This window comes from Schistocerca cancellata, chromosome 4, assembly GCF_023864275.1.
Source record: "Schistocerca cancellata isolate TAMUIC-IGC-003103 chromosome 4, iqSchCanc2.1, whole genome shotgun sequence".
Taxonomy (NCBI): Eukaryota; Metazoa; Arthropoda; class Insecta; order Orthoptera; family Acrididae; genus Schistocerca; species Schistocerca cancellata.
Window position 1 is genome coordinate 826,111,290 of NC_064629.1, and position 27,030 is coordinate 826,138,319.

Here is a 27,030-nt window from a genome sequence, read left to right on the forward strand (position 1 = left end):
GTTTTTTTTGCCACTGAAAGTCTCGTCTGCAGAAAGAAAAGGCGGACACTGCTTCCACACTGGCAGCATCATTAACTTGGCGGGTAAATTCAGTAAGAGCCAATCAGAATGTTCCATTCAGTCACAAAACATCCTTTGTGCTGGGGCATAGAAGCCTCTACATAGCAGTGAGAACATTTGTGTTTCAGAGATGTTTGTTGAAAGAAGGACTTAACGATTTCCAGGAATAATAATACATGATGGACTGGTTGCCTCGTTAGGACCATCAGGAAGAATGCAATCGGTTTTATTCTGGGCTATTTTCGTGAACAGGTCCTCTTAGGACAGGAATTTCCATTCAGACGAGCTGAGACGTCACGAAAGCTACAAAAAAATGGGGGATTAACTATTTATATGGAAGTTTACCAGTTTCTAGAAGGAACTGATAAGTAATGGACGGGCTATCCCGTTAGGAAATGCGAGGGAGAAATGCATGAGAGGTGGCATGAGCCCCCTCTCATATTTCTATCTTACGATTCTCCTCTCTAATTGCATGCGGTGGAAAGTTGCTATTCCTTCACACGCGGACTTCCCACGCAGCGTCTCTCGTCACCCGGGTGGTCCAGTGACAGGCGGGCTCTGTTAACTTTGAAAGGGTAAGCTTACAGGTGTGAGGGAGTCGAGTGAATGCTTTCCAGACGCCGACATTGTCAAGAGGCACGCCTGCAGGGCCTGAAGTAGCGGCTGGGCTAGAAGTTCCGTTACTTCGCAGAAACTTAGCGAAAACACTTTCTGGCGGGCTACCAGCGAGGCGTGGGAATGACTTGTGTACCCAGGCAGCTGTGGCGGGAAAATTCCCGCGCTTTCTGCAAAATAGTAACTGTGATTGGCTTGCTCAGGGCATAGCTCCGTGACGTAGCAAGATCGGCGCAGAAATTGGCGCCAAGAATCTCCATTGGTGGAATGGTAGCGTTCCGGCAATGGAGTGGAATTTTCCGCCGGTTTTCGAGTTGCTGATTGGAACGTTTAACCACGGCCACTGTCGTGGGGGCGGGAATGTTCTGTGTTCGGTTTTGTACGGGTGCTCATGTGGGTAGTCGGCTCTCGCCTTTCGGTCGAGGACGTCGAAGCAACCAGCCATCGGCTCCGGTATGCCAGATCGTGTTCTGGCAGTTAAGAAGACAGTTTGGTAAGGTATGTCCGCAGCACTGGCAGACAGGGATTTTCCTAGGTGATAATCAGAGCTCAGCAGAGCGCGCCTGTTCGTCTTTTTCTAACTTTGTTCTGTCTTGGGTAGCAGGAATTAATGTTGGGTTGGCTATGTGTTTTCTCTAAGATTTGAGTTGCAAGGAATTGGCTGCACATACCACTTCGTCATAATCCTCACAATCTAGTTTAGGGACAACTTCACATTCACAGCGTTTGTTTGAGTCTCCAATTTGAGCCAATTTGATGTATTATAAATGTTTCATGTGTTTTTGTTTATTATTTTGTGTTTAGTCTTAATAAATCATATTGTTATTTTGGACCGAACTTTCATTCTGTTAATTGGTAGAGCAACCCCATCATTCCTCACTATGTTAATGAAACCTTCGTTTATTTAACTTATTTATCACATTAAATTATTGCAGGTGCCAAACTCTCTTCTACTCCACTGGCAGGGTTGATTAGAGTCAGTTCGCGTGTATTTTTTTTATCCTTGTGCAACAGCAAAAGTTGGAGTTAGAATAGGGGGGGCTTAGAGCATCATGTACATATGTAGATTCTAGAAGAATTGAGTGTTAAATACACTGCTCGCCCCGGCATCTCGCAAGCATTCGGTGTTATTCTAGGCTATTTTCGTTAACAGTTTCTGAGAGCATTATTGAAGATTTCTATAGCTTGTCCAGAGGGGAGTTTGTCTGTTATTTACATAAACATGAGACATCAGTATAACATTTAACTGCGTCTGCATGGGTGAGCAGCTACACAGACATCTCTGGCTTGGAAATTAGGCCTGTGCTGGACCGGCAGGTATGCGTGGTGGCTGGGTGTTTCCCGTGTCCTGTTAGGATTGCTAGGAACGATTCACACTGTGCTATTCTGGGAAGCATTGGAACAGATTTCTATAGCGCGACCTGTGACGTCAATATCCATAGGTAGAGAGGTATCACGCCAGCAATGGTAAACACGCACGCGCGTCCCAGAGGGGGACTTGCCTCTTATTTACATAGACATGTGACGTTCGTATAACACTCAATGAACTCTACTGTAGACACAACTTTCACCTGCCGTCGGCAGCGGCCTGAGAACAATAGGTCATGCTCTGGTGTGCATCCGACGGTGGCTCACAGCAGTGTCTGTGCATACGGGTGTTGTAAGAGATCACTGATACATTGCGACTGATGATAGTTCGAAAGCGTTTTTTACGTGCACCGGGACAACGGCGCCCTCTAGTGGCAGTACTGTGTACTAGCTCATATGGACTCCAGACCTCATGGTGAACACACTGGATAGATCTACTGACTCACATTGTTTAACTAAACACTGCATGCAAAATAAAGAATTACATCCATCCTATCCAACACAGGCTGAGTCCTTTTTCCGCCAATGCCTAGGAAGACGTGGTGGCTGGATGACTCAGGTTAGTGGAGGTAGCCCAAGTGAGCTATTTTCCCGCCATTTTCTTAGGTTAGTGGAGGTAGCTGTGGTGTGTTGCATTGTCCAACTGGAATTAAAACTTCCCGCCATTTTCTGGGGGAGGGGAGGGCGATGGGAAGAGGTCACATTAGTGGAGGTAGTCCAATTGACCTATTTTTCCGCCAAAATTTGAACTTCCCACCATGACGTCATTGCGACATTGCCATATCTATCACCGCCATCTTGGATAAATTTGGCAACAATGAAGAGTGGGGTGGCGCCATCCTTGTTTTACTACTCGCACACCCTATTAAGAACCATGTCCCAGCTGTTGTTACATACAGGGGACCATCACGAATCACAGTGACTGCAGTGATATTATTATGTTTGAATAAAAGTGTCATTTTTGTTCGTCTCATTGCACATTTCTTTCAGTTACCTTCCGTACTATACTGAAGTATTTCTTTGTATGTATGGCCCAAGTTTCATCGAGATGTATTATTTGGCAGTGATACATCACGCGAAAGTTACTTTCGTCCTTAAGTTTTGCACGCCAGTGTGTAGTCGTTATTGTATCGCGTCCATTTTGGATACTATCAAGAGGCAGGCAATTAGTTTCGCAAGTGGTAAATCCAGTTTCCACGAGTATTAGGGGGCTAATGAGCAGTTATCGATCGTTTACGGCCTTCCAGTGTTTTCGGCAATTTGTTCGGTCCATTTCATCATAAACTGCTTATTTCTTCAGATGTACTACGCTTCAGTAGTGAGGAGATATTTCGGCACAAAAATGTAGTGTTGTTACATTTTGTAAGACTTGACTCATCAATTCTAAATAGTATATATCATACAAAACTCAAAATTCTCTGAAATAGGCAGACCCTTCATTTGAATGAAGTTTTTGCGAAAGTCGGTCTGAATCGCCTGTTGCTCCAAGTAACCACATTTATTACTTACAAAAATTAAATGAGTGGTTCTGTCGGTTATTGGAGTCTGAAAGTATTCTCCAAATAATCCAAAATATCTTGTATGAACAGTGTTCTGTAGTTTTCACAAATTTAAGGAATATCATTTTGAGAACTCCATAAGCTACACGCTGAAAATATTTTTGTTATAATAACTAGTTTCTATATGTATTGATCATCATGTTGGCGACAGTGCGCAAGTGAAACAACATGTAAAAACTATACATGTCTAATGAATCAGGCAGACGTACGAGGGAAAGAGCGCTTCTAAGAGTGAGAAGTACTTGCCCTTGGCTTGGGCAAGATAGGAGTCAGTGAGAAAGAAAGAAAGGAAGGACTATTAGTGCTTAACGTCCCATCGAAGAGTCAAGAGAGGAGCCTTCAAGTCAGCCCTGCGTAAGTTCGTATCGGCATCAGGCGGTAAGAGACCTGCTCAACGGGAAAAAAATTGAATGGTAAAGCTATAGTGAGCAGCAAAATTAAAGATGCAGTTTTTCGAAAGCCCGTAATTTCTATCAAAGATGCCTACAACTTTCCTTTGTAATGGTACAAAACCGTGGCGCCCTGCGACGTGACCCACGGGCTCGGAGACGCTTGAAACAGTAAGGCGTCGACACACGCGAAAAAATATATGGATATGGTGTCTGTTCTTTCGGACATGTCCGAAAGACATCATATCCATATAACTATATAGTTCTGGCGATACCGGCCATGAACTTCCTCTCCTGTGCGGATGCACACATATTACCCGAACTCTTACGGGGCTTGGTAAGAATGTCTTCCACGAGTAATGAGTGTGTTGGGTAGGGACCCTACAAATGTAGTGTGTGGGCATATAAGGTGAGAATGTGGGTCTCGCGGCAGGCGTGCGCGAGAGAAAGTCCCTGCAGTCGCACTATCCTCTGTCCCCTGGGTGGCTCAGATGGACAGAGCGTCTGCCAAGTAAGCAGGAGATCCAGGGTTCGAGTCCCGGCCGAGGCACACATTTTCACCTGTCCCCGTTGATATATATCAACGACCGTCAGCAGCAGAAGGTATTAATATATATTTCTAATTTCATGCGAAAGAAGGCCACAGCTCAGAAGTTCAGGGGTCGTGTAGGGTGGGTTAATTGGCACCAAATTATACCACAACTCTGCCCAACGCCACCGTGGACATGTCATACAATCGGAAGGTCGTCACACCCCCTTCTACCCACATTTCACACCTTCTTTCGGCGCCTCTGAGATGGAGCTGCCGGCCACTGTGGCCGAGCGATTCTAGGCGCTTCAGGCCGGAACTGCGCTGCTGCTACGGTCGCAAGTTCGAATCCTGCCTCGGGCGTAGATGTGTGTGATGTCCTTAGGCTAGTTAGGTTTAAGTAGTTCTAAGCCTAGGGGACTGATGACCTCAGATGTTAAGTCCCATAGTGCTTAGAGCCATTTGAACCATTTGAGATGGAGCTCAGAACGTTGAAATCCCGCCGTTTTCTTTCGGGTGGCCGACCAAAACTTTTTAGACACGTCGCCGCCCAGAACTGGCACGAAGAGCCTCAGGGGGTGGCGTGAAGGGCATCAGTGAAATCACCCCTTCCCTTAGGACGTTGATTCCCACACATTTCGTTGAGCTCGAAGGTGACGTCACAGGGTGCCACGCTTTTGTATCATTACAGGAGGAATATATGAAATGTATTAGCAGTTGCGAATATGGACAACCATCAGCTGTATAACGAAATGACGAAAATGAAAATTTGTGTTAGCCCGTGACTCGAACCCGGATTTCCCTTTTATCGCGAACAGTCGTCTTACCATCTGGCTATTTGACCACGACCCACGTCAGACCCAAACTTCCATATGTCGTCAACCATGTATCAACAACCTGTACTCGTACATAAATTATGTATGTTCCCGTACAGGCTTGCATGTCCAAAGGAACGTTGCATCGTAATACGGAATAACACAGGCATTACAATATTGTATTACAGCGGAAGGTTGTAGACGCCTTTGAGCCAAATTTCAGACTTCTGTGTCGCAATGAGAGACAATACGAGCTTTGAAAAAGTAACCTTTTAATTCCGTTGCGCAATGTTTAAAGCTGCCAGCGCCTCCTTGTTAAAAGTTCTGTTATGCATTAGTTCTCGGCCCGTCTCCATCGACGCCGCCGCTCCAACGTGGGATATTTTTCCGTGAGATGAGCCTGTCTCCTCATTACTTTCCTTTGCAGCAAACTCCATTCTTTCCTCTCTAGTTAGGCCCTTGGTTAAGCACTCATTGGGGTGACTACCTGTGGTAGAGCAGTGTACACTTTCTAGGTTTTCTGTAAAGCGCGTGTGTATATGCGTGTGTGTGCCGCCCAGAGTGGCCGAGCGGTTCTAGGCGCTATAGTCTGGAACCGTGCGACCGCTACGGTTGCAGGTTCGAATCCTGCCTCGGGCATGGATGTGTGTGATGTCCTTAGGTTAGTTAGGTTTAAGTAGTTCTAAATTCTAGGGGAATGATGACCTCAGAAGTTAAGTGCTCAGAGCCATTTTTTTGTGCGTGTGTGTGTGTTTGTGTGTGTGTGTGTGTGTGTGTGTGTGTGTGTGTGTGTGTGTGTATGAATCGCGTGTTTTTCCAGTGTATAGTTCCATTAAATTCAATGCACCGTTTGCCCACATCTCGATGTTAACTTCAGTTCAATGAAAGTGGTTCATGGAGGCCAACATGAATTATGGTCTCACTGATAACGCATTACTAAAGTTCTGTTACTTGTTTTTGTCTGATGCATGTAACTTTTTATTGTGTTGAGTAATGGCTGCAGAAATGAGATACCTTATCCCTTGCAAAACATGGTACCGCAAATAGGAAATGCACCATCAGCAGAAGTATAGGACCTGACTCTCACCTAGAAGTAGACAAAAAGAGTTCAAATTGCTTGTGCAAGGAATAAATTATCATCCTCGTGGCATACGTGTGAATCTCCTTCCTCCCCCGCCCAGCCACCAACCAATCGTCTCCTCACCCCCGCCGCCGCCGCATCGCAAGCTGCACTTCCAGTGTAACCGAGGTCGATTAATCACGCTAGGGTGATGGCTGTAGACCCCGTTATAGCCTGTTCTGACCTTTACGGCGATAGATTTCAGCGCTTGCAGTTGCAAACCGGGGTGGTTTAGAATTGGCGATCGCCAGACTATACGCCAATATCCTGCATTGTCTTTAAACCCTTTCACGGTGTATTAAAACTTAACAGAATGACATACTATTGATGGTAAAATATGTCCACATGATGGCTCTTTCCTCGCTCGCAGTCGCAGACACACGGGAATTAAAGGGCACGCACAAAAACTTGTGGAAATTATGGGCGTTTTCGTGTCCATACGTTGCCTCATTGCACAAGCACTTTGCTATGGATCCCCTTCTTTGCTTGGATCCTTGTGCAACATTTATTGTGTTGAAAAGGTGACAGAAAAAGAAACCTAACAGTGACTATAGGTAAAGAAGTATCTAAATAACATAGGTACGAGAATACAAAGTGAGGACAACGTTTTATTTGGAAGTTTTAGATAGAGGCTAAAGCGAGATTTTAGATTTTCTCCTTGGGAAACTACAGCGATAAGGCTGGCAATAACATTCTGTTAGCTAGTAACCAGCCACTTATATATCGGTTTGAACTATTTGTTTCGCATTTCGAAAGAAAGCATTTCAGTGATTATTCCTGAAACTGAGAAGTTTAATTAACATTCAGTGCGTCAGATGTATTTTATTTCATAAAAAGTTGTTTACCCAGTTTTAATCATGATAGATTATATGTAGATTAACATCCTCGGACTCGAAAAATTTGGGAATTTCATAGACGCCAGAATCCACTAGAACGGAGGCTGCGTTTTGCAATTTTGTATTTTTTGCATCATCAATGTCCTACATTTCTATTTCTAGTAGTTCGTCGAGGAGCTACACATACCTCATCATTTATTTTGCTCAGATGTCAGGCTCCTCAGTTGTTACGCTATTAAGTCCCAATAGCATGAATATTCGTCCACAGTCTTTATACGCAATTTTCATAAATATCTGGCCCGCATCTCGTGGTCGTGCGGTAGCGTTCTCGCTTCCCACGCCCGGGTTCCCGGGTTCGATTCCCGGCGGGGTCAGGGATTTTCTCTGCCTCGTGATGGCTGGGTGTTGTGTGCTGTCCTTAGGTTAGTTAGGTTTAAGTAGTTCTAGGGGACTTATGACCACAGCAGTTGAGTCCCATAGTGCTCAGAGCCATTTTGAACCATAAATATCTGGCTTATTCTTCTCTGTTTTCTTACTTCGAAACTTACGGTATCTTATTCTTTACATTAATATGATAAGATACTTTTTATCTAATACTTGCTGCTCAGGGCATCACATCTCAAATTTTTATTTGAATAACCTGTGCAATCGGCAATCCACGACTTTTCATTGTATGTAATCATCTATAAATTTAAGCGCACTTTCTTTGGGATCAAGAGACATTTTTCCATGCAAATCGCTTCACAAAATAACCTCAGTACGCTATACGATCAAACACATATGGGCCGCAGCGGCCTGCCTGCTAAGACGCGCAAAGATTTCCATCGAAGACGGGAAGAATGCGTCTTACGCACAGCCTCCATTTCCCGGTAATTACGCAACTACATCTACATCTACATCTGCATGGATACTCTGCAAATCACACTTAAGTGCCTGGCCGAGGGTTCATCGAACCACCTTCACAATTCTCTATTATTCCAATCTCGTTTAGAGCGCGGAAAGAACGAACGCCTATACCTTTCCGTAAGAGCTCTGATTTCCCTTATTTTATTGTGGTGATCGTTTCTTCCTATGAAGGTCGGCATCAACAAATTATTTTCGCATTCGGAGGAGAAAGTTCGTGATTGGAATTTCGTGAGAAGATTCCGTCGTAACGAAAAACGCCTTTCTTTTAATGATGTCCAGCCCAAATCCTGTATCATTTCAGTGACACTCGCTACCATATTTCACGATAATACAAAACGTGCTGCCCTTCTTTGAACTTTTTCGATATACTCCGTCAGTCCTATCTGGTAAGGATCCCACACCGCGCAGCAGTATTCTAAAAGAGGACGGACAAGTGTATTGTAGGCAATCTCCTTAGTAGATCTGTTACATTTTCTAAGTGTCCTACCAATAAAACGCAGTCTTTGGTTAGACTTCCCCACGACGTTTTCTATTTGTTCCTTCCAATTTAAGTTGTTCGTAATTGTAATTCCTAGGTATTTAGCTGAATTTACCGCCTTTAGATTTGACTGATTTATCGTGTAAGCGAAGTTTAACGAATTCCTTTTAACACTCATGTGGATAACCTCACACATTTCGTTATTTAGGGTCAACTGCCAATTTTCGCACCATTCAGATATCTTTTATAAATCGTTTTGAAATTTGTTTTGATCTTCTGTTGACTTTATTAGTCGATAAACGACAGCATAATCTGCAAACAACCTAAAACGGCTGCTCAGATTGTCTCCCAAATCGTTTATATAGATAAGGAACAGCAAAGGGCCTATAACATTACCTTGGGGAACGCCAGAAATCACTTCTGTTTCACTCGATGACTTTCCGTCAATCACCACGAACTGTGAACTCTCTGACAGGAAGTCACAAATCCAGTCACATAACTGAGACGATATTCCATAAGCACGCAATTTCACTACAAGCCGCTTGTGTGGTACAGTGTCAAAAGCCTTCTGGAAATCCAGAAATACGGAATCGATCTGAAATCACTTGTCAATAGCACTCAACACTTCATGCGAATAAAGAGCTAGTTGTGTTTCACAAGAACGATGTTTTCTAAACCCTCGTTGACTGTGTGTCAATAGACCGTTTTCTTCGAGGTAATTCATAATGTTCGAACTCAATGTATGTTCCAGAATCCTGCTGCAATCGACGTTAATGATATGGGCCTGTAATTAAGTGGATTACTCCTACTACCTTTCTTGAATATTGGTGTGACCTTCGCAACTTTAGTCTTCGGGTACAGATCTTTCCTGGAGTGAACAGTTGTATATGATTGTGTATACGCAGTTACACTGTTGAAAATTTATGCGCATGTACAAAATTGAACACAGAAAAGGCATCGTGTGGAATCACTTTCAATCCATCCGCCAGATGCAGCTGCAACGCCTAGCAGGAGACTCGTAAGCAGATACAGTTTTTTCTTTCTTATCTTATTAGTCAGTTCACAGCACTACACTTTATACTAATACATCCATCACTGTCGTCCATACTAAAATCATTAACCTTAAGACACACTTCTCACATATAGAGAAAGAAAGATGCCGACTTGTTCGAAGACATAAAACTTTTCAATGAGAGTCTCGAAACCAAAAATGCAACATGACTTTACTATTTTGACTACGCTCTTCTTTGTCAGTAAGTGGTTTGGATCCTGCTGCAGTAAACATAATCAGGGGTTAATACATACATAAATGAAGATGATACAGATCACTGTACTGAAACTTCGTTTTGAGTCTCAGGAGGCGATGGTAGCAGCGGAAATATTCTCAGAGCTCTTTTTTTCCCAAAGTAATTTTCGAACTAAACGAACGGTTTCGTTGCACACAAATTCTGCAGGAATTAATTCTTCATCGATTAGCTGTTCGCATTCAAGAATGAATGTTTATGTTGCAGCAAATTTCGGGAAGTGTTAAGTTAACTTTATATCAAGTCGTGTTATTAAGTGTATGTCCTTTAGCTCAGAAACCCGTTCAGCATTACCTATGACTTGCAGTTACCATTGTGAACTACCATTTCTATTTGAAAACAATGATCGCAAAAGTGTATGTGACCCTCCTGGATAGTCACGCGTGTTAGGCGCGCCGGTCCCAGATCGAATCCGCTGGGAGGATTAACGACCGCTAGGGAGTGAAGATGAGATACACATACAAGATTAAATCTAATCTATCTGAAAACGTAATTCTCTATTTCGTTGGTTGTTATACTGTTTCTTAATATGTAACACTATCTGAATATGTGACATTTCTTCTTCTTTCGCTGCTTCAGATATGACTGGCTCCAAGTTTTATCGAGTCGTCGTACCTGATGCTACCGACTATATTAAATCAACTCTCAATCTCCACTGTTACCTTAATTTCGGAAACATGTTGTAACATAATTAATCAATACATTATCAATTAAGTATTACCACAATCAAGACAACGTATGTAATAAATGTATACCAAACACACAGAAAGTATCATGGGAAGAACTGTGACATCATATTTAAGTTAAATTTATTGTCATCTGTTATTTCTTCCATTAAACATAACTTTAATTTTAACTTAAAATACATCCACAACCTATTATGTATCTTATTTACTATCATTATTTATGTCAGCAACAAATTTAAACAAAATTTTACATATACATTTGTACTTTTTTGTATTTTCTTTTTTCTCTAGTATTATGCTTCTGTAAAATTCTCAAAAAATGTTCTATTGATAAAACTGAATTTGTATGACATAATACGTAAAATCACGAAATGTACTATTTACTATATAAGAACAGGCAGCAAGGCTTTACTTGAGAAATAAATAAATATGCCAGCCAGCCTGGATGTGGTTTTTAGATGGTTTCCAACATCCGAGTAGGTGAAAACTGCTGGTGGCTGGTGCCCACGTCCGTCCCAGATACACGATTAGCAAACACTTCGAAGACATTCTCACATTTTCACGCGCAATAGCAACAGACGCAGAGAAGAGGGTTGTATAAATTCCGTCCCTAGGTGGTGCTGGTGGGGCCAGAGGTTCGCGGAGGGTACGTTGGCGGAGGTGGGGGGGGGGGGGGGGGGAGGGGGCAGGCGTGACCACAGGAAGGGCATCCGGCCACTCTTACCATTAATATTGCCGCATACATAAAATATTTCAACAGCATGAAGATACGGGATAAGACCAGAAAAAAGAACAAGTCGCAAAAGTCTATCTCCAACTACTTATCATTAATTTCAGACTGATGTGGCGCAGTGGTTAAAACACTGCTCACGTATTCAGAAAGATAGCATCTCAGATTCCCCTCCGACAACCCAGATTAAGATTTTTCGCTATTCTCCAAATTCACTTAAGGCATCTATCAGGATGGCTACTATTAACAGGACACGACAGATTTCCTTCCTCAGTTCGAGGTTGCACTACGTCTCGAACGAAACGGCAGTCTTTGGGACTCGAAACCCTAATCCTCCTTGCATCCGTTTCAGATATTTACACATTTCTAGCCCTTTTACTGTCCACATGACTCGTCATCTTCGTGCTTATTTTCTTTTGCTTTCGTTTGTGTGTGTGTGTGTGTGTGTGTGTGTGTATGCGTGCGTGTGTATGCGCGCTCATGTGCGTTCTATTGTACAATTTTTGGAACATGTTTTATGCACGCATATTATTGACATTTCTGGAGACTGAAAACCTCTTCTGGAGTAATCAACATGGATTTCGCGAACAACGATAGTCTGAAACACAGGTCCCAGTGTTCGTCCAAGAGGCCCAAAACGTAGTACATACCGCCACCCCGTTTGATGTCGTGCTCCTTTACTTCCAGAAGGCGTTCGATATAGTTCCGCACTGTCACCTAATGAATAAAATACGAGCGCACGGAATATCATACCAGCTTTGTGATTAGATGGAACAGCTCCTCGCAAAAAGAATACAGCAAGTCTTTCTTAACGGCGTACCCGGGAGGAGAGTTATAGGACCACTGCCTTTCATAACATGCACGTTGTTTCACTGTGATAGACATAAACGAAGGGGGCAGTAGAGGACAACGAAAAACCATATAATCCTAAAACACACCCCAGAAACCAATGGTTCCCCTATGTGACGTTTCACGGCTGAGTACATGAACACCTTATATCAGAGTTCCCGAAGGTATAAACTTTAGGTATGCTCTTGAGGACAAACGCATTACAACAAGCGTTTCACGTGGTCACCGTTAATATGAAGACAAGGCTTCAGCGCGTCTCTTCATCGATGCTCATACGTTCAAAAATCCCAGTCGTGTCCCGAAAGCATTGACAACCATCTGCAATGAACTTCCGGAGTTCAGCGACGCTGTCAACTGGGCTGTAATACACCAAATCAATTAAATACCTACACACAAATAATCCAACGAGTTCTAATCGGGGACTTGGGAGGCCATAGTATTGGCGAGCCACGTCCGATACACTTTTTTTCGACACAGTTTTCTCCAGAACTTATGATTCCAGAACGATGATGAAACCCAATGCAGGCAGTTCATCACTATTCAATTCACGCCTCACTTGCGGTGTTTAGAAATAAACACAGTCTTAGGCATTAACACTGTTGCTGCATTGGCTTGACTACGCTTGTGCATATGTCATATTTGAGAAGCCATTGGCCTCGGCACGTACGTTTATTAGGACTGTTTGCTTGTTCCATTGTCCTCTACGCCCCTCACTTTTGCACCTGTAATAAACACATTGTATATAAATGAGTTATTGGATCACGTCGGAAGGTCCATGAGGCTTTTTGCGGATGATGCTGTTAGATACAGAGAAGTCGCAACGCTAGAAAATTGTAGGGAAATGAAGAAAGACCTGCAGATGGTCCACGCTTAATGGAGAGATTGGCCTTTGACCCTAAACAGAAACAAACGTACCGTACTGACCATAACTAGGCAGCAAGACCCATTATTTTATGGTTACACGATTGCAGAAAAATCACTAGAAGCAGTCACGTCCATTAAATATCTGGGACCGATTTAAAGTGGAATGATGACGTAAGATTAATCACAGGTAAGGCAGATGCCAGACTGAGATTCATTGGAAGAATTTTCAGGATGTGTTTTCCGTCCACGTAGGAGTTAGCTTACAAAACCATCGTTCGACCAATACTTGAATATTGCTCGTCATTGTCGGACCCGTACAAGATATAATTGATAGAGGAAATGGAGAAGATCCAAAGAAGAGCAGCACGTTTCATCACAGGTTTATTTAGTAACCGCAAAAGCGTTACGGAGATGCTCACCAAACTCCAGCGGTAGACGCTGAAAGATAGGCGTTGTGCATCACACTGTAACGTAGGATTAAAATTCCAAGATCCTTCGTTCCTACAAGAGTCCCGATATATTGCTTCCTCCTACGTATCAATCGCTGAAGGTTCGTGAAGATAGGATGAGAGAGCTCTCACAGGCTTACCAATAGTCGTTCTTCCCGCAGACCATTCGTGACTGGAAGAGGACAGGGACAAAGTAGCCGTGGTACAAAAAGTACCCTCGGCCACACACCACAAGGTGGTTTGTGAGGATTGCAGAGCGTAGAAGATTTAAATGTGAGTTTGTGTGTGTAAAGGGGGGGGGGGTTATTAGAGGCCGAACACAAATAAGTTAAACATACAGAAGAAAATCCGTGGTATCCTATTCAAAGGAGCTAGTGCTGGATGGCCAGACTTGGATTTGAACCCAGCTCCTTCCGAATGCGAGTCCACTGCGTTTTTTTTGTTTTTTTTTTTTTGATCAGGTCGTGGGGTGCGGGGTGGCGGAGACAAGGTGGGCAGGGGTCGCAACCCGAGGACTGGCCACAATGTCTCCTCCCTCCCATGCCTGTGGATGTAGTACAAGGGATGCTATGGTTTTATTGTTTATTTTTTTGTAATTTTATTTAATTCATTAATTTGCTTTTTTTAAGCAGTAAGTAACTAAAACTAATAAGTGCACTCGTTGTGTCGAATTGGGGACGCACATAACTGAAAACATACTTACAGGTGTAGCAAAGGGCAAAAAGAAGGAGAGCAAAGTGTGAGGCTAAGGAAGTCATTAAATAAAACCAAAGGGTGGAAGCCGCACCACCATTAACCGATACTACATCCTGCACCGGATGGAAAACAAAAACCGCGAGAACCTATCGCACTGGGCGCAAAAAGAGGAAAGGGGGCAGATACCGCTACACAGTGCGAGGGGTCACGAAGAAACTCTCCATCTGCTGTATCATCCAGGTATGACTTCTCGCAATGGCCAAGGTAGATCCCACGTTGTACCGTGTAGTGTTCTGTCATCGTCTTGTAATTTTAGCTTCTCTTACCCATGATCATTCAGCTGCGTGGTGGGTCGTGGAACGCACTCCACAAATAATTGGAAAAATATTGTCGATACTTGGGTTACGGAGGATCTTGCAATGTCGTTCCTGCAAATAGTTCCAGAAGTCTAAAGTGTCCTTAGTGTCGTCTTGAAACAAATAATGCACTGCATGTCCACGAAGCCACGTCACGGTATTAGTTTTCGTGCGTGGGTAATACGTCTCATCTGGGAATAATATAGTCCTGGGTTCGATATGGTTCGGCTTCACTCGAATGTTAAGCATTAAGCCAACTCGCTTAGTCTCTTACTGCAGTCCCCAACCTATCCCTTTCCTTATTCTGTAATACTTCCTGTCTAAAATAGGAATATAGGACTGTACAGAAGATGGATATTTATCATTGAATCAAAGCCTAAACGTAGCGACAGCAATAACGCAGAGTGAGGAAGGACAGGTCATACTATTTCCAACATCTGCTCAAAATGTTTATTTCGAGGTTACAGCCGCACTGGCAGCAGTGGCGAAAGGTCACCACGTATCAAGAACACTGATATAACTTGAAGATAGACAGCTGCGGTAAGTTTTACAAAGCTGATCTCAGTTAAGCATATTATCATGTTTGTAACAGGTATCTCCGTACCTGGAACTAAAGTGCGAACGCAACAAGAACGCAGCCACTAAACATTATATTTTTTAACCCTGCGTTGCTACTGTGTTCGTTTGTACCACCGTTGCTACGAGGAGTCTCACAGACCCGACCTGCGTATCAGTCTGATTTGTAAAGGATATGGAGCACAAAAGGGCTTCACATTCACGTATGTTGTCTAGATGAAGTAAACAAACACGTTTTGCTTTGGGTCTGAGTAAATTGTTGTCCTTTATTACTACGTAAGCAAATTAGACAGTGATTCTAACATTTACATACCGTACAGGACAATAATGGTTACACAATGTGACTGTCGTGTGCCATAGCGCACGAAGTAGAACAATAAAAGCTACGAAAACTAAACATAGGTATGAACAGATGAGTAGAAAACATCTACGAAAACGTTGTAAGTAAACGGAGAGTCTCCACATTGTCTTTTGAACGTACTGTTTCCACATGTCGTTTTACCACACCAGGCCACTACATGCAGTCTTTACAAATTAAACTTGATTGTTTTTTGAGACACACAAACTTAGAGCATTTGTAACACATATATTGCGTTTTGCTATCTTCACTCCCATAGCACCGTCCTCTCTTAAGCACGTACTCTGGTTCACACTCCCATCTTCTTGCTGTAGGACCCCCGCCAGTCTGTTGACAGATGTTTTGAGAGGCAGACCTCGGGCATGGATGTGTGTGATGTCCTTAGGTTAGTTAGGTTTAAGTAGTTCTGAGTTCTAGGGGACTGATGACCTTAGAAGTTAAGTCCCATAGTGCTCAGAGCCATTTGAACCATCTGAGAGGTCGATTGATATGCTGACTGCCAGCCCTGTGTAGTAATTGGCCTCTGACAAGAGCCTTCCCAAACGATTTCAGAAAGTCTCTCCTCTTGGTCTCCCCCTGGTTGTTAGCTCTGAAGACGAAGAGGTTATTTATGCCTGCCACATTCGGTAAGCAAAAGAATAAGACCAACGGTCACCTTCTAGTCCTTGCTGCATCATAGGTGGCACACATCTGATCTATTAAATCTACCCCACCCTTAGTAGCATTATACAGAGTTATCATCTCCGGCTTCATTTCTTTCCCCGTTGTTGCATCTATTTTGTTGTCATGGTGCATAGTACTCGTTAGAAGTAGGCACCTGTTTTTCTTTGGTCCATAACTCACTAATATGCGCGTCTTCTGAAAGCCAAAGATACTTGTAAAAGCATTTCTAGCTCTTCTGTTCACGAGTTCTGGGGGAATTTCCATCTTGTTCTTCCTTAATGTTTCCAAAAGTGTCAGTTTGTGGTCTTTCAGAAGTGACAGGGTCATTTCATAGCTCGTTATGTTCCTTGCTGTTTTGTAAATATGATTACACAGCCTTTTGACGACATCAGCTGCACTATTACTTACGGTCCATCTGGCTGCTCACCTAAATAAACTTCCAAATTTGACGTGTACGCCTTTCTTGCATCGGCTAAATTGAATACTTTTATTCCATATTTGCCATGTTTGGAAGGAATGTACATTCGAAAACTACATCGTCGTCGAAATTTGACAAGCATTTCATCTACAGTGACATATTCTCCAAGAGAATAGTGTGCTATGCAGTTTCTGCTAAACAAATCAAATATACTTCGTTTAGGTGCCAATTCATCCTCTTTTCGCCTGTCGGACCTCGTTGACTTATCATCAAATCTCAGACACTGTGCCAGAAACCTGAATCTCTCTAGGGTCATTGCAGAGTAGAATAATTCCAATCCTGTTCCATCTCTGTCCCAGAGTTCTTCTAAATTAACCCTACCAACCTTGTAGATTCCACCTAAATACAACAGACCAAGAAATGCTCCAATTTCACCTTTATCTGTCTCATGAATGATGGTCTGAGACGAAGAGTATCTCGACTTAGCGGATTCGATACATTGGTTAGTACGTATCTCTACTTCATCCATTATTTCATCCGTGAAAAACAGCCGCCATATTTCTACTTCTGTCCTTTTATTCTTTGCCATTCCCCTCACACCAGGAATATGTGACACAATATTATGTGACCTCGTTCTGATACGAGGAGTAGGCATGTCTTGCATCCATTTAATACACTTGTCCTTACCAATAAAATATTTCTTATTGTTCTCATATCTATCACTGCCATCCCCGCTTCCGTCGCTTTCCGTATCGCCTTCACTATACAGTTCGACGACGTCTACGTCTCCACCTTCGTCACCTGAATCGTCACTAACGATTTCATTTCGCAGTGGATCGTTGCACAGATCTTCTGTTACATCCATTCTAGCCCTCGTCTGAAATAAATAGGCTGATTCAGCAATCTGAATGTGTGCTACAAACGTATTTGCGTTGGGACAAACGCGCGGGATTAGCCGAGCGGTCTAGGACGCTGCAGTCATGGACTGTGCGGCTGGTCCTGGCGGAGGTTCGAGTCCTCCCTCGGGCATGTGTGTGTGTGTTTGTCCTTAGGATAATTTAGATTAAGTTGTGTGTAAGCTTAGGGACTGATGACCTTAGCAGTTGAGTCCCATAAGATTTCACACATTTTTGGGACAAACGGTACCATCATTGCTACTCTGGGTCCTACTTCCTCCATCACTTGACGAGCAAATCGCACAGCTGTGTAAGGTAGGAAGCTACAAGGAACGCTGCTCGTGTGCAGTGTTGTGAACCTAACGAAAACGAATCGCTCACTCAAGTCAGGGTCCGGGAGACCCACCAGCAGCAATGCAGGGTTAAGTGCGAAGCATTTCAGAGTTTGCCGGCTGGTGTGGCCCAGCGGTTCTAGGCGCTTCAGTCTGGAACCACGCGACGGCTACGATCGCAAGTTCGAATCCTGCCTCGGGCATAGATGTGTGTGATGTCCTTAGGTTAGTTAGGTTTAAGTAGTTCTAAGTTCTAGGGGACTGATGACCTCAGATGTTAAGTCCCATAGTGCTCAGAGCCATTTGAACCATTTCAGAGTTTCTTTATTTTCTCGTCTACAACCCAGATTCTTTTGGTTGACCTGAAAAACAATGGCAAGACCATTCAAACTGAGGGGGGAAAATCTACAATATTTGACATGGCATGCGATAGCACTGAATTCAGTCGATGAACAAAACGGTGAACGAATGTTGCAGCAGAAAACGTGTTTATTGCATTACATTGAAATGGCCAAACATAACCGTAGCTCCATCGTAACTGATAGCTTGTTCGTGAGTTTTAAAAACCTCTCATGGACTTCATCAACAGACGTGCCATAACGAAGTACTGAGGAGTGAGGATACTTGCGAGTAATTACACATATAAGTTGTTTCATCCAGAATAGCTGACACAGAATTCATTTCACTTATCTCCTTTTCCATTTTATTTTTGATCATGTTTGAAATAGAAGCAGTGAAGTCATGTATATTACATTTGCTCACTCCTGTAAACAAAGAAGAGTGTTCTAAATGACGCTTCAACTTTTCTTCATATTCACTGAGAAGACGTACGAATTCACTGTTGTATGTTTGAACATGAAAACACTGTAAGCAAAATTTCAAGTTATGATGCCCGATGAAGTTCTAGGTTACAGAAGTGTGTTATGTTCTTCGCCTCTACAGAGGTAGTATGTCATTGTCTTCATCCGACGAATCACATGCTGTAAGCTCTCATGCATCCTGTAAGCTACAATGAGAAGCACGTTGCAATGCGACATTTTTTGAATGCATGAAGCCTCCTGGAGGTGACACAATATGCACCTGTGGCGCCGGATGACACACCCTTGCCTAACTGCAACCATTGTATCGGCTCATCTGCTTATCTACATCTATCCTCTGCGAATCACTGCGAAGTGCATGGCAGAAGGTACGTCCCACTATACCAGTTATTAGGGCTTCTTCCCGTACCATTCAAGTATGGAGCACAAGAAGAAAATGATTCTTTAAATCTTCTGTGCTTGATGTAACTAATATACTCTTGCCCTCACGATTCTTATGGGAGCAATATGTAGAGGGTTGTTGTATTTTCCTAGAGTCATCTTTTAAAGCCGGTTCTTGAAATTTTGTTAGTAGACTTTCTCGCGATTGTTTCCGTCTATCTTCTAGAGTCTGCCATAACAGTTCTTCCAACATTTCTGTGACAATCTCCCACGTGTGCAACAAACCTGTGACCATCTGTACTGTCATTCTCTGTAAACATTTAATATCCCCCGCTAATGCTGTTTCATATGGGTAACACACACTTGAACAATGTTCTAGAAAGGGTTCCACGAGTGATTTGTAAGCAATCTCCTTTGTAGGATGACTGCATTTCCCTAATATTCTACTAATAAACCGAAGTCTGCTACCTGCTTTACCAATTAGTGAACCTATGTGACCCTGAATAAAGAAAAGTGTGAAGTTATTCACATGAGTACGAAAAGAAATCAGCTAAATTTCGATTACGCGATAAGTCACACGAATCTGAAGGCTGTAAACTCAGCTAAATGCTTAGGGATTACAATTACAAATAACCAAAATTGGAACGATCACATGGATAATATTGTGGGTATAACAAACCAAAGACTGCGATTCATTGGCAGAACACTTAGAAGGTGCAACAGGTCTACTAAAGAGACTGCTTAAACCACGCTTGTTCGCCCTATTCTGGAGTATGGCTGTGCGGTGTGGGATCCGCATCAGGTGGGACTGACGGATGACATCGAAAAAGTACAACGAAGGGCAGCTCGTTTTGTATTATCGCGAAATAGGGGAGATAGTGTCACAGACATGATACGTGAATTGGAGTGGCAATCATTAAAACAAAGGCGTTTCTCGTTGCGACGGGATCTTCTCATGAAATTTCAATCACCAGTTTTCTCTTCCGATTGCGAAAACATTCTGTTGAAACCCACCTACATAGGGAGAAATGATCATCACGATAAAATAAGAGAAATCAGGGCCCGCACAGAAAAATTTAAGTACTCGTTTTTCCGGCGTACCGTTCGAGAGTGGAACGGTAGAGAGACAGCTTGAAGGTGATTCATTGAACCCTCTGCCAGGCACTTTATTGTGAATAGCAGAGTAATCACGCAGATGTAGACGTAGATGTATGTGATACTTCCGTTTCATGCCCTTCTGTTACTCCCAGATATTTGTATGTGTTTACAGATTCCAGCTGTGACTCGCTGATACTCTTATTATGGGCTTAGGATGCTATGTTTTTTCGTTTTGTGAAGTGCACAACTTTACATTTATGAATATTTAAAGCAATTTGCCTATCTTTGCACCACATTAAAATCTTATAAAGATCTTACTGGATATTTGCACAGCTTCTTTCAGACAGCAATTCGTTATACATAACTGCATCGTCTGCAAAAAAGTCTGAGGTTACTCCTGATATTGTCTGTAAAGCAATTAATACGAGGGTCGTTCAATAAGAAATACCCCACTTTTTTTCTCAGAACATATTTATTGTTAAAAGTCAGAATTTGGTGACAATATACATCAACATGTCTTTTCTGTGTCATATTTTTCTACGGAGTCTCCATCACGTTCTATGGACGTACGCCAACGTTGTGAAAGAGCATGTATTCCCTGTTGCTAAAAGCTCTTGTCCTGTAGATGTAACCATGTTTTCACTGCATAACTGACATTCTCGTTATCTTCAAAGTGTGGTCCCAGCAGAGAATCTTTAAGCGGCCCAAAGAGATGGAATTCCGAGGGTGCCAGGTCTGGACTGTAGGGTGGATGAGGCAATGGTGTCTAACCCAATTTGGCGGTGTGTTCCCGTGTTCTCAGACTTGTGTGTGGGCGTGCATTATCGTATTGGAGCAAGATTTCTGCTGGACTCTTGTCCTATCGAACACCTCGGAAACGTTTCTTGAGTTTGTTCAGAGTCTTCACGTATGCCTCGAAATTCATGGTTGACCCTCTTGGCATCACATCCACGAGACTGACGCCATCACAATCGCAGAAGACTGTCACCATGACTTTTCCGGCAGAGGGGGTTGTCTTGAATTTCTTCTTTTGTAGTGAATGAGGATGATGCCACTCTATGGACTGCCTCTTTGTTTCAGGCGCAAAGTGGTGCACCCAGCTTTCGTCCCCCGTAACGATCAGTGACAGAAATGCGTCTCCGTCGGTCTCAAATCGCTCGAACAATTCAGATGAAATGACCTTTCTTTGAATCTTGTGATCCGCTGTGAGCATTCGTGGAACCTATAGCGAGCACCTCTTTGAATACCCGAGAGTCTCGATCATAGCAGACGCACTTCCAATCCTGACCGACAACTGTAGAGCCAATTGTCGAGTTATGACTCGCCGGTCGGCACCAATACCGCACGATTCAGCGTGTCTGGAGCAGTCGCTGTGACAGGACGTCCCGAGCGTGGCTGACCATAGAGCTCTGCTTCTGCATTTCCTGAGGCTGTAACTTTCTTTACCCATCGCCCAACTGTACTCCTATCAACTGCAGCATCGCCATACACGGCACACAAACGTTTATAGATGTTCACCACGGTTGTGCGGCATGACTTATTGAATGACCCTAGTATATAACATGAACAGCAGGGGACTCAATACACTTCCCCACGGTACACCCAAACTTACTTCTACATCTGCCGATGACTCTCCGTCGAAGATAAGACGCTGCGTTCTCCCTACCAAGAAATCCTCAGTCCAGTCACAAATTTCGTCTGATACTCCAAACGATCGTCCTTTTGATATCGAGTCAAACGCTTCTTTGAAATCGAGAAATACTGCATCTACATGCCTGCCTCGATCCATGGCTTTCACGATTCTATATGAGAGAAGTCCTAGTTGGGTTTCACATGACCTTTGCTGGTTAGCATGGAGGAGATCGTTCTGTTCGAGATGCTTGTAGGGAAGCGGGTGGTAGAGGAGATGTGCAACTCAACTTGAAACTGAAATGTCGTGCAATTCTCTACTCCAACAAAGCACTGTCGACGATGAAAACCACACCAAGCGCCAGCATAAATCTTAGAACGATCTGGGGAAGAAACTCTGGACCTCTGAATTTGAAATCTAACACCTACTAAAACTCCAAGAGACAAAATACACTGCCGGCCGCGGTGGTCTAGCGGTTCTAGGCGCTCAGTCCGGAACCGCGGGACTGCTACGGTCGCAGGTTCGAATCCTGCCTCGGGCATGGATGTGTGTGATGTCCTTAGGTTAGTTAGGTTTAAGTAGTTCTAAGTTCTAGGGGACTGATGACCTCAGATGTTAAGTCCCATAGTGCTCAGAGCCATTTGAACCATTTTGAACAAAATACACTGACGGAAAAAAATCGCAACACCAAAATATAATTAATGTAGAGTAATGAAATTTCAGGAATATATTTGTCTAGGTAACAGATTTAAGTGATTAACATTACAAGATCACAGGTTAATGTAAGCGCGAGACAAGCCTTTGCAAATGTAAAATGCTGCCACATTAATAACCGGTGTAAGCGCCAGAATGATGAATGTAAACATGCAAATGTAGATGCATTGTGTTGTACAGGTGCCGGATGTCAGTCAGTTTGTGGGATGGAGTTGAATGTCTGTTGCGCTTGGTCGGTCAGTTCACGGACTGTTAATGCTAGCCGGCCGCTGTGGCCAAGCGGTTCTAGGCGCTTCAGTCCGGAACCGCACTGCTGCTACGGTCGCAGGTTCGAATCCTACCTCGGGCATGGATGTGTGTGATGTCCTTAGGTTAGTTAGTTTTAAGTATTTCTAAGTCTAGGGGACTGATGACCTCAGATGTTAAGATCCATAGTGCTCAGAGCCATTTGAACCATTTTGTTAATGCTAGTTGTTGATGACGTTGGAGTTGTCGTCCGATGATGTCCCATACGCACTCGACTGGAGACAGATCTGGTGATCGAGCAGGCCAGGGCAACATGTCGACACTCCGTGAAGCGTGTCAAGTTACAACAACGGTATGTGGGCGAGCGTTATCCTGTAGGACAAAACCGCATGGAATGCTGTTCAGGCATGGCAGTGCCGAATCAAAAGAATGACGTACAAATTCGCAGTCAGAGTGCGTGGGACAATCACGACAGTGCTCCTGCTGTCAGACAAAATCGCACCCCAGGCCATAACTCCTGGTGTAGGTCCTGCGCATCCATCACGCAGACAGGTTGGTTGCAGGCCCTCAACTAGCCTCCTTCTAACCAACACATTGCCATCCCTGGCACCGGGGCACAACCAGCTTTCATCAGAAAACACAACAGACCTTCATGCTGCCCTCCGATGAGCTCTCGCTTGAACTATTGAAGTCGCAAATGCCGGTGGTTTGGAGTCAGTAGAATGCATGTTACAGGGCGTCTGTCTCTAAGCTATCCTTGACGTAACTGATTTGAAACAGGTCGTTGTGTCACGGTGGTGCCAATTGCTGCCGCAGATGCAGCACGATGCGCCAGCCACGATGGCCTCCCCTTTCAGTAGTGTCACGTGACCGCCACATTCCTGCAAAGTGTTTGTTTTCTTTCTTGGGACGGCAGCTTTCAGGCCCAGATCAACTCTGCTGTGTTGAGATGCCAGCCGTGACACCGAAGCAGCCATGACTGCTTTTCCATTTTTTTTTCAGCTCGTCGGTTTTGTTTTGGGGAAACTGCGATTTAAGAAGACTATATAAGTTCTGTAAGTTCTACTCTTTTCTTTTTTTAATTCTCAGTTCGTTTCACGTTTCGTCGCTGAAGCCAATCAATCTCCTCCTCCCACTTTCAAGTGGTTTACCGTCGCGTGGCATTGGCGATTCTAGAGAGCCGCTTTGTGAATGTGGGATGATTCATTTCGTCACGATAATGTCATATCTTATTCAGCTTCAAAAGCAGTAGACAGTTCGAGTAAAGACTTTCCTGGAGTAACAACTGTACTGACTCTCTGAAACAATACCGTTGTTCCTTTTGTTGTGTCATCTGTCCAAACCCACATCAAATCGCTAATATTCACCAAATGGATCTGCCTCAAAATTCGGCCCCTCCATGCCAATAACTTCTCTTTGCACCATCATCATCAATAACACCAACAACAAGAAGTTGCCATAGTGGACGCCGAAGTTATCAAAAACTGAAATAAAGGCCTTTTCCATTTTAGACCGATCAACAAAGTCATCATCGTAAAATGCTTCTTTCTTCAATAATAATCAAAAGACTGACAGCATATCTCATCCTCACTTAGTAAATGAATCTAAATTGAAAATCCACATATCCATACGACGTTTCCCCATAGTACCCAGCTCTGGTGATTTTCCATCTTTCGTCTTCTTTCTAGAAATTCTCTTTGAGAACATTTACATAATGCTTGTATGTATATTTAAAGCTTTCTACCGTCTACTTTACGGAGACATTTTGTTTATTTGTGTTGGTACGTAATGTGCAAATACTTTTCTCGACTGACCTTGTATAGTAATGTCCTGGCCACCAGACTAACGTCGAAATCTTCTTCTCCTCACTCACATTGACGACCTTGCTTCTACCTCTACTTTATTTGCAGCTGCCAATCCTAAGATAATTTTGAACATTATATAGAGGTACACTGTGGTTCTCCCGTTCCACCGCCCCCCCCCCTCAAACACACACAGGAGCGCACGCACGCACGGACCATATCCGCAGTAATCGTAAAGATACGATTCAAAAAATTGCTCTGAGTACTATGGGACTTAACATCTGAGGTCATCAGTACCCTAGAACTTAGAACTACTTAAACCTAACTAACCTAAGGACATCACACACATCCATGCCCGAGGCAGGATTCGAACCTGCGACCGTAGCAGTCGCGCGGTTCCAGACTGAAGCACCTAGAACCGCTCGGCCACCGCGGCCGGCCCAAAGATACGATTAATTACAGATCGAACATAGATAGATGAAGCAGTCAATCAGCTCATGCACTGCTGTCCATGATTGAAAAGGCAAGAAAATGTAGTGCATGGGGCAGTAAAAAAAGTACCCTCAGTCAAGTCCCTTCCAGTTCAGATATGCCTTTGAAAATGCGTGACTAGATTTTCTGGAGTCCTTTGTCTGCAGCTCATAATATATGAGTTGTTTCACTAAAAAATAGGTATGTTTCCGTAATTTTCAAGCGAATGTGTGGCGTGTCCTTTCTTCGTTTTTTCTCTGTGCTTATTGGTTTAATTCTGTGCTTCCTTTCTCTAAAAGTCAGTTCAAGTGCAGGCACGTCACTTACAAATTTAACAAACCATGACGTCAGCACTTGGCCGCAAGTTGGTTTAATAATAATACACCGATTCTTTTTGTTCTGGATGCAGCGAGTGTATTGGTACCGACAGTGAAATACAGCGGCTGATGCTTTACCCACTGATTGTGGTTTCCGTCTGTGATGACTTCGCTGTCGACTGGCAGTTCTGCACCAGCAAGGCGGTGCAGTGATTAGTATAGTGGAGTCGCATCCGGGAACTGACCGTCCTGCCATCCAGGTTTATTGATTCCGTAGTTTCCCTAAACCATTTATGGTGAAAGCCAGAACGGTTTCTTCGAATAAATTACGATAAATTTTCTTTCCCATCCTTGTGCACTCAGAACTTGAGCGCCGTCTGTAATGAATTCGTTATCGATAGGCAGCAACAAAAATTAAAAGAAACATCCTTGCTTTGGCAGCAAGCTTCATGAACACGTTTCGTGTTGGTTGGTTCTTTTATAATTGAAGGTTCTTACAGCTAAGATGATCCATTATAAGGTTTAAGATTGTATTACAGCCATGTTTCTCAAAGTGTCATCCTCTGTCAAAATCGCATCAAGTTGGTACCGTTTGGGTTTGAAATTTTTACGCTTAGGAGGAAAAAACATGCACACACACTGCGTGGTTATTCTGTTATTTAGCATTATTAAATCGCAATGACCGCCAGAATAAACTGTATGAGATTTTAGTCTCCGCGAACCGCTTTAGTGGTCTGTGTAGTTCTCGCATTGGAAGCTTGCGCTGTGCTGCGCTCAAGCAGAAATTACCGTGGGAGGTGGTAATGAAATGAATTGGATCATTGTTGGCCGCTTTCACTCAGATAATACTGGGCAGAAATCCAATCTGCATTTGGATCGCACTTCCTTACTCTTGCGCAGAAAGGTGTGCAGTATACTGCTGCATCCATTTTCAATAAGCTATTACAAGAATTCAAAAATCTTAGCGGTAATCCATGCGCTTTCAAATCGAAACTGAAGAGATTCCTCATGGGTCACTGTTCTATTCTGCCGAGAAATTACTTGAAAAATTAAGCTGATTCCTATGTTAATTTGTTGATTGCGTTTACTTAAACTTATGGCTTGACTTTTTTTAGGTTCATAAACATTTTATTTTATCTGTTATTACTTTTCCCTTGTAATTTCGTGCACTGACACGTTCCATGACCTTGGAGATTTGCTCCTCAATTTGGTCCTACGGCACTAGACGTATAAAATAAATAAAATAAAAAAAACTGGGGCAATGACAAATCCGCCGCTGCAGATGATGTAGATCTTTACATTTTAGTGCACGTTGGAGATGAAGATTACAAGTTAAAGTGGTGCAACAGACATGAACAGGATCTACCACGCATGGCTGCAGTTACAAGACGTATTTTAAATATCCCAGCAACAAAGGCACCTAGTGAAAGATGCTTTAGTGAAGCTGGTATGTTATTAACAAATCGGGACAACCACTTAAATCCAGACTGCGTCAGTGATCTACTGCTGATCAAGATTAACTATAAATTTACTTCAAGTGAAAAGTGTGAATAAATGGTTCAAATCGCTCTAAGCACTATGGGGCTTTTTAACATCTGAGGTCATCACTCCCCTAGACTTAGAACTATTTAAACCTAACTAACCTAAGGACATCACACACATCCATGCCCGAGGCAGGATTCGAACCTGCGACCGTAGCAG

General features: G+C 43.3%; 2 protein-coding genes across 2 annotated transcripts in view; both read right to left on the bottom strand.

The window, feature by feature from the left end:
* LOC126184577 (ADP-ribosylation factor-like protein 6) overlaps nucleotides 1-27,030 on the bottom strand; it is a 65,666-nt gene that overhangs the window by 26,996 nt on the left and 11,640 nt on the right. The gene's annotated exons all lie outside the window — the stretch shown is intronic.
* On the bottom strand, nucleotides 16,195-16,533 carry LOC126184455 (uncharacterized). The gene has a single exon (XM_049926845.1). It carries the CDS (start codon nucleotides 16,531-16,533, stop codon nucleotides 16,195-16,197), a length of 339 nt encoding a protein of 112 aa, XP_049782802.1.